This window comes from Phallusia mammillata, chromosome 1, assembly GCF_965637545.1.
Source record: "Phallusia mammillata chromosome 1, kaPhaMamm4.hap1.1, whole genome shotgun sequence".
NCBI lineage: Eukaryota > Metazoa > Chordata > Ascidiacea > Phlebobranchia > Ascidiidae > Phallusia > Phallusia mammillata.
Window position 1 is genome coordinate 15,731,471 of NC_137252.1, and position 12,259 is coordinate 15,743,729.

At 37.4% G+C, this 12,259-nt stretch overlaps 2 protein-coding genes across 2 annotated transcripts; one reads left to right on the plus strand and one right to left on the minus strand.

Annotated features, from left to right (window-relative positions):
* Positions 1–3,440: 3,440 nt before the first annotated feature.
* On the minus strand, positions 3,441–9,179 carry LOC145227930 (uncharacterized). The gene is made up of 10 exons (XM_080092893.1): positions 8,769–9,179; positions 8,647–8,681; positions 8,137–8,177; positions 7,846–8,066; positions 6,617–6,706; positions 6,430–6,544; positions 6,124–6,177; positions 5,979–6,040; positions 4,725–4,883; positions 3,441–4,221 (listed from the first exon to the last, which is right to left on the minus strand). Exons 1-10 carry the CDS (start codon positions 8,859–8,861, stop codon positions 3,991–3,993), a joined length of 1,101 nt encoding a protein of 366 aa, XP_079949019.1. The 5' UTR covers positions 8,862–9,179; the 3' UTR covers positions 3,441–3,990.
* A 233-nt stretch (positions 9,180–9,412) lies between these two features.
* On the plus strand, positions 9,413–11,852 carry LOC145227957 (glucose-induced degradation protein 4 homolog). Its single transcript, XM_080092921.1, has 3 exons — positions 9,413–9,655; positions 10,757–11,038; positions 11,185–11,852. Exons 1-3 carry the CDS (start codon positions 9,524–9,526, stop codon positions 11,377–11,379), a joined length of 609 nt encoding a protein of 202 aa, XP_079949047.1. The 5' UTR covers positions 9,413–9,523; the 3' UTR covers positions 11,380–11,852.
* The last annotated feature ends 407 nt before the right edge of the window (positions 11,853–12,259 follow it).

The following is a 12,259-nucleotide window of genomic DNA, read 5'->3' on the forward strand; positions in this document are numbered from 1 at the left end:
AGTGTCCACTACTGGACAGATGACCTTCTCGCCTTTGCAAGCTAGATCCCCGCACGCCACCCCAACAGTCAATGGTGCTGTGTTAAGACTCTGTGCCATGGTAGCTTTAGGTGGGTCAGGTGACGGGATGGGGTCAAAGGGCGGCGAATCAAAGAACCTTAGGACAAGGTCTGTTTCGACCGCGGAGCGTGTGTTGCAGCGGTTTGCATCCGGTGGTAAGATAACCTGGCGTGGATAGCGCTGTTTCGCCTGCATCTGGAGTTGTGTCAGCTCTTGAGCGTGGCAGCTTTGTTTTGTTGGCATTTTTACCGGGATTAAGATGCTGGCTAAGCGGAGTCGATGCGCTAAACGCCATTTTTACCTAGCCGGTTTGTGAGAAACGGCTGCCGCTAATAGGCTTGTAGTATCACAGCGCGGCGTTTTTAGTGCTTTTGAAGGGGCTTTTCACGTTAAATTAATTAAGGGATTACAATCATTTGCGTTAGCGCTTAGGCTCACTGCCTGCTGCGCATGTGTGCACAGTAATCGCAACGACGGCAAGGTGAATAGTTGGCTTGTCGGCAAGCAATAATTCCAAACGCTGCACGAACTTGCTTGTCACCTGCGATCCATCAGCGGTTCATCCGGGCACTTTGCTGTGCGCGAGAATACCAAAACAAACACCCAACGTTGAACTTTACCTTGCCAAAACACAGAGGAGATTCCGTAATCGTGCGCATGTTGACTTAGGGTGTTGGTGTTTTTGCCAACCATTAATACCTCGTTATAAGGGATGCGAGAATGCCCGCAACGTAATAATGCAGCATGGATAGCGTTGATAGACGTACGACCAGGGCGTCACAATATTACGCAAATTTCTGCACGATCTTCGTCTTGGAGTCAAAGGTTAGCTTCAGGGGTGTCAAGAAATTTCATTGTGTTGTCGAAAGATCTTGCGTACAAAGCCACTGGTACAAATGCACGATTCTGGCGTATCCAAAAACATAAAAAATATCAGGTTTCTTAAACAAGTAACAAGTGAAAAGTGCTGCAAAATGTAAACAGCTGAATTTTTTGTCGTTTTGAAATTATTGTTTTAGGGCCCCATTTCGAATTTTGTGTACATTTATGTTTGACACCATAATAAAAACAAAATTTGGCACTCCAATAAAACTTTTTACTAGATTCATTCAATGTGTTCCATGCTTACAAACATTTAGCATGTATTTGTCAGTAAAACGGTAAATATGAAAACCTTTTTTCCTGCTATTTGCAACACAAGAATATATACACGTGCATGCACATGTAGAGTATAAACAACACACAGCCCGACTTAATTGCGTGCTCATGATCCACTCAAAACAAGAAGAGAATTTAAGAAGCCCTTCCCAAAAACCCACATGCGCCCATTAAAATTGTTTCACGATTTGGGGCGAACGGAAGACGAACTTTTCACCCCTGTGGTCAGTAGAGAAACCGATCACCCCCATACTGACTTAAAATCCATCAAAAGATTGAACGGACCGATAAAGTCAGTCTGCTCGGGTGGCAAAGCGCCGCCCAGCACTAAACAGGTGCACCCAGGCGATCGTTAGATCTGGGCCCATCGTATCAGAAACGCCAGTGTTTTTCTGATGGACCAACTACGCGGTAGCCTGGCAAAGCGATGTGGAATGCAACGAACGCTTTGACGTGGCCGGCGCAGGGTTCGCGACCCTCTTGTGATTGACGATGCTTTTCCGCCCAGTCTTAGTCCTGAGTCAGGGCTCTTACCGTGTGTTGCTGTCTCACGCTTTCAAACTTTGAACTAGCCTGCCCAAAACTGTGCTCTCGGATAAAGTGAGGCGTTTAGCTGGTGATGATTCACACCACGTTTAACTGACGAGATTTTCAGGTGCGGGCCTAATTAACGCTTTTATGGTTAAAAACGCGGTTTCGTTCAACTGGTTAAAGACGCGTTACAAAGGAACACTATACACGGACTTAAAAGGTAATTTAATTAAACATGGTGCACTGATGATGACAACAGAGATTGTTGAAACGTCTCCATGATATATTCTATATACACCAGTACTTCGGCAGTTATATTTATGATTAAAAGGCGGTACAAATTTTTTAACGAAACAATACGTGGTTTACGCCAGTGAATCCTCACTAAGGGATTTTGGGATTTTTGTAACAATAAGTGCGTTGGAAGGATCGCGTGTGTCTCTTTGCAGTGCTTTATGTTTTTGCCGAATCTTTTTCTCCGCCAATAAACTTTTCCAAGTCATGTGGCCGAAAAACACACTAAAAGGGACCAGTCGGACAAAGACAGATGACATAACTTGTGTACCAGCCCAAACAACACAAGTAAAACGTCGCTATCGGTCAGTTCCGTTCGCGAGCGCACGGTCCCGCCCATTGTGATGCATTAACGCCGTTCACAATGGAGCCGGGAACACCAAATCGCCTTATCAGAGATGGATGGAAGGCGAACGTGCCCGCGTCATTCCTTCTTATCGACTCTTTGCTTTGTCGCCATCATTTACAAGAGTAGGATCCAGGTGTGATTTCACCTGCGTCCGAGTTTGAAGGTGTTTGAGGAGAATTGTTTTTGCGTTTGTTTGATATCAATTCATCACTTTAAAGTTTCGTTCGCGTTTGGAACTGCTTTTATGTAAGCAGGGTATGAAAATCATTTCTGTAATAGCTCTTAATAACGATAGCAGCATCAAAAAATGGACCAAAATGAAAAAAATGACTGAATTCTGTGATTTCCTTACCAAAACATTAATTTTTATTGATAGAACCGAAGCATAAAACAGATTTGTTGCCGCCATACAACACTCAAGAAATATATGCTTTTGGTGAAAACCGAAGCAATGTTTTTTTTCTTTGCGTACATTAGTGAAAAAAGTGTGTTTGAGTGTAAAATCTTGTTTAGATTTGTTTTCTTAACTTACGATTATTGATGTTCATGGTGCCTCATTTACCTCGTGTGCAGCAAAAACTCGACTTCTGTCGATTCACTTGTGGTAAAGGACTCGGCTTGAGTTAGGTGACAATAACAACGTATTTTGTCCGTCGGTAATAAAATATTTGATCATTGAGTAATCGGTACAGTACGTGTAATTTTTTTTATTTAGGTTTGATTGTTATTAAGTGTGTGTAAGCCGTAAGGCACTCTTAAATAATGCCAGGTAAGTAAACAATACGGCGGTCCTCAACTATTCCCACAATTACTCGGACTTGACTCGATTTGTGTATTTTTGAGAGTTTGGCTTTGACTCGCTTGGTAGTAAAGTTGACAAGTAGATCGGGTGTAAGTACTCAACAAAAGTATTTTCGTCAAACGGTTGGAAGTTCTTTCGGCCCAGTGGCGTTTTCTACGACTCTTTGCCGCGACCTGGCGGATTTCATAAACCCTAACATAGAAAAAACGAAAAACAACGTATACAGATCCACAACGACACACCGACTTTGTAAGAATTAGTATCAAATTCATGTTGTGATTGAATCAAAAACAACCAGGCAAATAACACACAAAATTAGGCACTCTGACGCAAAATAAAAAAAAGTCAATTATACACATAAATTGCACAAATTACAAGATTATTTAAACAATAAAACAACGCAAAACATCAGTACTAAAACTTCACGCAAAAATTGTAGTATTCCGACCAAAACGATAAAAAATGTTGGTAATTTACGTATGTTTTTGCATAGTGGTCGAATTTATTAAATGCAATAACAATTGCCAAACAACGCGTGATCATGTGTGGACTTGCCAAAATTCATTTCCTTCGAAGCAAAAGTGATAGAATTCATTCGAAACGAAAGCGATTACACAAATTGATTTGCAACGTATAACAGAAGCAAATTGATTTTAGCAACTAGAGGCACAACACGCACTTCAATAACATTCCGCAAACCTACAATACCCACTGTAGCAAAGAGTTCCAAAAGCAAATTAACCGTGAAAAAGCGCAGCAACACTTTTGTGTAGGCTTCGCTTAACCCGTAAAAGTTTTATTCTATCAGCGAATGCCTGTACTTTTCAGGTATTGCTTCCAGTAGGCCTTTACCATCGAGCCACGATTTGCTGTAGAGTCGAGTAAAGTAGCGCTGACCCGTATCACACAAACACGTCACCACTGTGTGTCCAGGTCCAAGATCACGTGCTATTTGTACCGCTGCGGCCACGTTGAGACCAGATGACGCCCCGAGGTAGAAACCCTCCTCGTGAAGCAACCGAAAAGTCTAAAAACAAAATAGTACATGTACCTCCTGTTCATAATTAGCCTCGACCTTACCCACTGGAAAATGTCGGTAAGTTTAAAATTAAACTGGGCAAAAATATCGAAAACAACTTAGCTGCAAAGACGGGTACAGCATCGCTATTGGAAGTGGCACATCGCGGCATAAAAACACTTGTTCATTTTCACTAAAATTTGCATTCTTAGTTTGGTTTGACTAGACTAGAGGCACGCCTCGGCATTAGACAAACTTAGATGCCAAACAACAAACGCCAGCACATAACTCGATGTCGGGTATGATACGCAAGACAGCAATTAAACTAGGAGACCTTGCTCAAAAATGTGCAAAAGATACAAACAAGCTTTTTGAAAAAAAAACGCAGTGTCGAAAACCTTTACATATAAGTTATACGTTACAAATGAATTGAACCAGTCTGTGTTTTGGGTGTACTACAGTGGTGTAAAAAACGTAAAGTGCATTGGATTGATACAAACAACAAATTTTACCATTTCAACGGCATCAGTATCTTGTACGCATATTGCCCCATCAATCGGCGCGCCTTGCATATTGGCTGTGACCCTTCCTTGTCCGATACCTTCCGTTATCGAAGAGCCATCAGACCGCTCTATGCGTCCATTTGTGTACCAGTGATACAGAACACTACCCTTCAAACAAAAGTGTTTTATTAAGACTTTACATAAGACAACACATCACACAATCATTAACAAACAATATTAGCCTATAACGAATTAATAAGAATCGTCCGGGTAAATAGACATGGACAATTTCGCATCACGCAGCAAGAAAAAAAAATGACAAAAGATTATCAACACTGGAGGAACCAACGTTGAATTTTTTAGTTTTGTATTTCTGTAATGTCAAAATTAACAATAGAACATAAAATTGACGAAATACCAAAATAAACAAAATATGGTCTGTGTTTGGTGAACATCTTAGAACAAACAAGGTGGTAATCCGTCGACTTCGTCAGAAAACCAAACAAACACGACTCCAGTGAGTCACCTAAGGGTCGACTGCATCTATAAACCATCACGTGTGGACAGAAATTTGTTAAACCACAAATGGACGCGGCTTTGATCTTTGCAAGTTAGCTGAGCCGTGGTGCCAAGTGGCAGTCTCGAAACAGCGTGGCAGGTGCCACTGCGGCACGCCCTGTGACTACTCGAGTACGTCTATCACGTTGTGGGTGACTTATCCGCTACTGACCACCCAGAAGCGTAAGAAAGTAAAGTTTTATGAGGTTAAGGTTCCTGACAAAGTATTTGGCGTTTTGAGTTGCTGTGTAGAGTTTTATCTACCGTCGAGCGACCAGCACAAGCCATGCATCCACGAGGCTTGTGGTTTTAATCACGATTTGAACAAGCATGCTTTCAAAGGTCACACGTTACAGTCAGGGAGTTCAATAGTGGTTTTCAGAGGTCAGATATTTCGGCATCAAACAATATAGCGTCGCAATCGACGCTTGATGGGAGTCGCAAATCATCTTTTCTCGCTACACTACTGTTCACGGTTCTAGAATCCAAATGGAACAAAAATGCAAAATACGTCGTTAAACCAAAACAATCCGTGAATCGAAATTTACGATGTTAAGCTGACACGAAAGATCGCCGTGAAAACAAGTGGTAAATCTGTTATTTAGTAAAATATTAGAAACTTAGCAAAAAATAACTTTTGGTTTTAAAATTGTAAACTATGTCAACAATATATGAACTTCTTTATTAAAACTTTCATAACCTTACCTGTGGGTCGGCGACAATCGTTTTAATATTCTGGTTTTTGGTCTTTAAGTAAGTTGCAACTCCTACAAGGTATGAGTAACTGATTAGCGTACAAAAATGCCAGTCAACACAATTAGGTAAAAAAAAATAAAACATGCACATTTACCAGACATGGTTCCTCCAGTACCAGTGCCAAAAGTTACAGCATCAACTTTACCACCTGCAAATAACATACAGCAATATTACAGGAATTTTTGTTCTGTATCTGTCACTTGCATAAAACTGTTGGTACACAGAGCACAAGTAAGAGTGGGTTTATGCTTCTTGATTTATATTGTTTTGGAAAACAAAAACTTAGTTTTATCAAAAATATTTTAAGTGAAAAACGTTGGAAGGTAAACTAGAACACTGAATATAGTCAAGAAACCATCAATGTCACAAAAATATACAGTATTTTTTGTAATGTTCCTACCTGTTTGCCTCCAAATTTCTGGTCCAGTTGTCTCTATGTGAGCTCTTCTATTTGCTGTATTGTCAAACTGATTAGTCCACACTGCATTTGTAAGGGACTCTGCATATCGGCGTGCCTAAATTGAATGGAAACAAAAATTATAAAAACACAAAAAGTTTACTGCCTTTTACATGAGCAATTGATTTACCTGATGATTGTAGTTGTCAGGATTATCAAAGGGAACAGCAGGCACAGGTCTTACATCAGCCCCAAGCACAGAAAGCAATTCAATCTTTTCCTGGAAACAGTTTAATGTTTTATCAGCGATTACAAAATTTAGAAATTCACTTGAACAAAACTTTTCTGCTGTTTTTGCAATAGCCCAACTAATTTTTTCTGCTGGGTTACAATCAAACCTCGTTAAATTATGATTTGAAAAACATATTTAGTTATTATGGACTGCTGAGCAGCACACAAATATTTTGAAGATTAGGTTTATTTTCTGCAAAATCGTTAACCTGTTTGGTTGTTTGAGTTGAAGTAAACAAAGCTTACTATGAGTAAGGTGTAGTCTAGGGCTGTTATCAAACAAATAATTATTTGATTATTTGAAATTTTTTATTTGATTATTTTTACACAATTTCAAATAATCAAATAATGTTTTTCTATGCAGTAAACCTTGATATATGTGCAAAATCAATTTACTTGAAAACATTGGTGACATTTTTATGAAATAGAGGTTACACGAAGCACTGCAACATATGTTTTCAGCTTTCTATTAATGTTCATTAACTCATTCCCCCAAAATTGTTGGACAAAAAAGCATGACAGTTTACTGTTCATTTCGGTATTAGTTACCCCCAGAATTATTAAAGTTATTCAAGCAAGTGACTAAAATGTTATAAAACATATATATATCACAATTCAATTCAGCAAGTATCCAAGAAAAAGCTGATGCAATAAAGAGAAAAAATGCACACGAAAATACATATGGTTTTGCCAAATTACGGAGAGTAACTGAAGCATGTCTCTTTCTGTAATAATTTATTATTTTAAACAGAAAAAAGATGTAGCCTGGATTTAATTACTAAGAGCTTACAAAATTCGTTTAGTAGCCTAATTTTAACTGGGATTTTTAATCCTTATTTATTAATAACTCAGGCCTTATGTATCAGGAGTTCTAAATTATTTGAATTTTTTGATTATTTGATTTGAAAGGAAAAAAAATATTTGATTATTTGAAAAATTAAAAACCTTTATTTGATAACAGCCCTAGTCAGACTACATTTTTATGATTGTTTTGTAATCAAATATATGAGTACTTTTAGTAAGCTTGTTTCATTCTGACGAAAATGAGAACCACACATATGACACCCATGTAAATTGAAAAAGACAGGCACTACCAACAAGTTGTTGGCAACAACACAAACATATTACCTTGGATTGAGTGTTTGGCATGTAAATAATGCACTTATATCCAAGTGCATTACAAATGTGAGCAAGACCAATGCCTGTGTTGCCAGCTGTGCCTTCAACAACAGTTCCACCATCTTTTATTAGATTTTTTTCTTGTGCATCCTTCAGAAGGTAAAGGGCAGCCCTATCTTTCACAGATCCTCCAGGGTTCATAAACTCTGCTTTTACCAAAATGTCACAACCTGAAATATTAAATTGTATATTTCAAACTTTTTTGGGATCTTGTAAAGAGGGCTCATTTATTATGCATACCAGTTTCTTTGCTGATTCCATTCAGTTTAATCATTGGTGTGCTAAAATATAATAGAAACATTAATTTATCTAATATTTTTCCATGTTAAATCTTAGATGAGTTACCTTTGGACTAATAAACATTATGGTAATTTAAAAAAGCAACACCAAGTTTATTGAATGGTCAAAAAGATATTTATTTTATGTTTTTGCATTCAAAGACCCCTTGCAAGTTGCAACTATCCCATAGACTCCTTGGGAATGCATTAACCTAGTCTGAAAACCACACTAATCTTGTTTAGGCCTAATGTATGTTAACCACTAAATCAGTGGCTTGATAATAATCAGTGATATTTTTGTATAAGTTACAAAATTATACACATTTCAGAAATCCAAAATGTCCTTATCAAGTGCAAAGAAGGACATGACATTCCCGTTTTTTTTTGAAAAGGTTTGAGTAGTTTTAGTCAAGCAGAATTATAAGAAAGGGTAGTGATAATTGATAAACACACTTAACTGTACTTCACTTACTTTCCAACTGTTCCATAGAATCCATCCAAAATGGACTGAAATCAAATCATGCCAGATAACTTTTTGTTAATGAAATCATTGGGTTACATCATACAGTAATTAATATCCTTTTAGCTACTTACATTTGACGTAGAGTAGCATTTTATGAACCCAACACGTGTCACACATTTCCGGCAAACTTGTTGTGGAAACTGCGCCAATGCCACACGCAACATAACTTTCAACTTTTAAACCTGTACAGTAACAAATACGTACTATACACAAGCTTGTACAAACATGTTTTACAACAAAACGTGCAATTAAGTACACAACTCGTTGCACCGCCTTCAAACTGAAAAAGTAGTATCAACCTGACAACTGAGCAAAAGTGACAATGACGTACAAACTTATTTCGAATGCGCCAGCAGTTTTTTTGCTGTGTCATCGTGTTATCAGCAATCACTAGTTTGCGTAGCAGTCAGCTACTTTACATTCGTCACAACCCACAACACATAAAGTTGTCACGGTTTTGGGTGTTTTATCAGTTTATACTTTATACCAATGCACTTCTACAATTTAGGGTAAAGCACCGTTATTACACTTTTTGTAACATGCCATTAAAACGCTTGTCAAAAATAATTTGGTGACTTTTTGTACAACTTTGAAAAGACCACAAAGTGTTTTACGGCACTGTCGACTCTACTACCAATATCTAAATGAATAAACCAAATAGATTATATGCTCTGAGGGTATACGATACGTCATTTTCGGGTATACTTCTTGTAATTAATCATCCATGAAAATCTCTATTGATGCTCATCCATGCATGCGCGGCTGATTTTTCTCTTGAAAAGTTGTTATTTTTTTAATTCTGGTAAGAGTTTATTAAAATCTTGTCATGGAAGAACACGAGATTTTTCCATTGCCACCATGCAACAGCAAACAGCCAGATATCATCAACACCTTACTATATAATGGGTCAAAATTCAAAGGGCACCAAAGAAGTAAAGGAAACTATTACGATGTAGAGGTAAGCCAACTTTGTAAAATTTTGACCATACCATCAGTTTAGATAGTTTATTGGTTAACTTCAATAAGCATTTTTCAAAAGGGGCATGGCCAAAAATAATGTAAAAAACATTTGGTATTTGTAGCAGTATTTGCACCAATATATCACTTTTGTTGTGGTGTTGGTTGATTGACAAACCACTTTGTTTTATGCTAACACAGTTTAGCATAATTTACTCTTTTTCAATACTTAGTTTAGAATAATTTATATGGTGTATTATACACATTACACTAGCAGTATTCCTTTTTTTAAAGTTATATCGTAGTGGCATCCACATGGTATTTTTTAATGCAGTATGTTGTATTTGCTTGATGTGACTGTGAAACAAAGTTTCTTTTGAACTTCTGTTTATCTCTCCCTGATGTGGAAAGGCAAGATGTGTGGGGAAATTACCTAATGTATGGACATTTTAATTCATCAGATTTTAAAAATGCACATGGTTAGGTCTAGTGGAGTAAGGATATGGGTCCCTAATTAGGAAAACAAAATAATAAGCCAGGAAATTTTGGTGTATGTGGATTTGGCTTTAATCAAGGTGTGCACAACCTTTTCATTGAAATGTCAGTCATGTTACAGGGGCTTATCTCACCAAAGGCCACCAGTGTCTTCATGACTTTCGTTTATAAATTGGTGTAGGATTTTTGTTCTATCCCAAGTAATTGTACCTAAAAGTCTACTTGATTAGTGTCCAACCATATGCATAGATTTAAAAAACTTGCCATTTCACTCTTATCTACTTATGATGAACTGAATAACTTGCCATTCACTATTATCTAGTTATGATGCTACCATCTATGGTTTGCATTGACTGTTTGTTTTGTGTTGTTTGCATACATGACTAAAAGTCCAGTGTATGTGTAATATTACAAGCCCTTTGAAGCACCACAAAAATTTATTGGGGCTTGTTTTAGAAGCCAAATATGTAGTAAAAAAGTTATAAATCAATGTCAGTACATATATTGTAATATATTATTGGATGACCTAATATTGTGCACCTCTGACATTAACTAATATCTATTCACTATTTCTTTCTTGTTTATTTAAAGTTACTTTTATCTTTAGGTAACTTTGCAACATGTTGACCTCGACAACTCATATGTTTGTGGATATCTAAAAATTAGTGGCCTTACTGAAGAGTTCCCCACAATGACAACATTTTTTGATGGTGAAATTATAAGTGAGAGATATCCATTTTTGACTAGGAAGTGGGATGCTGATGAAGAGGTTGACATAAGGCACTGGAAAAAATTCCTGTCATTTTACCAATTTTCCAAGACCTTTAATAGCAGTGGATTTGACTATGCCAATTTAAGAAACAGTGATTATGTTTTCATGAGATGGAAGGTATGTTTTTTAAATGTTAACAATGTATTTACAGTAAGGATAAAAGCTGTTAACCTTGCCTTTAAATAACAATGCGCTGCGATGGCAAACGTGCAATGTATTATCACTACCCTTTCTTATAATTATAATGTTAAGCTCTTTTTCAGGAACATTTTCTAGTGCCAAATCACAAGATTGAAAACATACATGGGGCTTCATTCGCTGGATTTTACTACATTTGTTTCCAAAAGTCGACTGCTACTATTGAAGGATACTACTACTACAGGACATCAGAAATGTTTCAATCCCTTAATCTGAGACACTCACCGGAATCAACAATATCTGTTTATCAGTTCAGATGAGCGATTTTAACAAAGTTTTTCAACTTCTCTATAGAAGAAAGCTAACTGCAGATCCTTTATATGACAGGAAAATGCTGCCCTATTGGATATGCCGAAGTTTGTTGTAACACCTCATGGTGCCTAGTTTCTCCATGGACCTTACCTTACAAGCAGTGACAATGTCCCTATGTAAACACTTTCAGTAAACATCCTTAAACACCCACTTCATTGTAAAGTACTCAAAGCTAAAGAGTGATTTTAGATTTACAGTAGTAAAATTTAAAATTTTAAACCATGTCTCAGCGACCTATTGTGCCTTTAAAGAACATACTGCATTGCCATTCACATTAATACTAAAATGTTACAGCACAGCTCAAACCATGATTATCCTGATACAAGGTTATGTTATAAACACATTGTTATTGTTGTAACTCATCTTTGTTGTCACCTGTTTGTGTTATCTCTGCTCATTAAAGTTCTATTCTGGTTGTAAACCGAGTGTGAAGTTTATGGTTGTTTGTCACAAAGCTTAGGGACAGAATGATTGTCCCCCGAACATCGAAGGTTTGTCAAATCTACTGAATTGATTAAAGTAAGTAGCTCAACTTACTTGCAAATAAGCAACTAGTTCAGAAAACATTTCTAACAACCTTTTAACATAATTGGAAGTTACAATAAATTTCATATTTTTTGCAAAGTACCATAACGTAACAAACCGAAACGGAAACTTGCGTCCGTATCCCACTGAACATAAAACGGCGAAAATTTTGCATCAAAGGGGATAAGCGTTTTCTATTGCAGATCATCCAAGCGTGAAAATAGGTAGAGCAGGAGGGCGCGGCGTTACCGGTTGATTTCGTATCCGTGTGGATAAAATCGTGCGTGGTCTACATCGGACTAA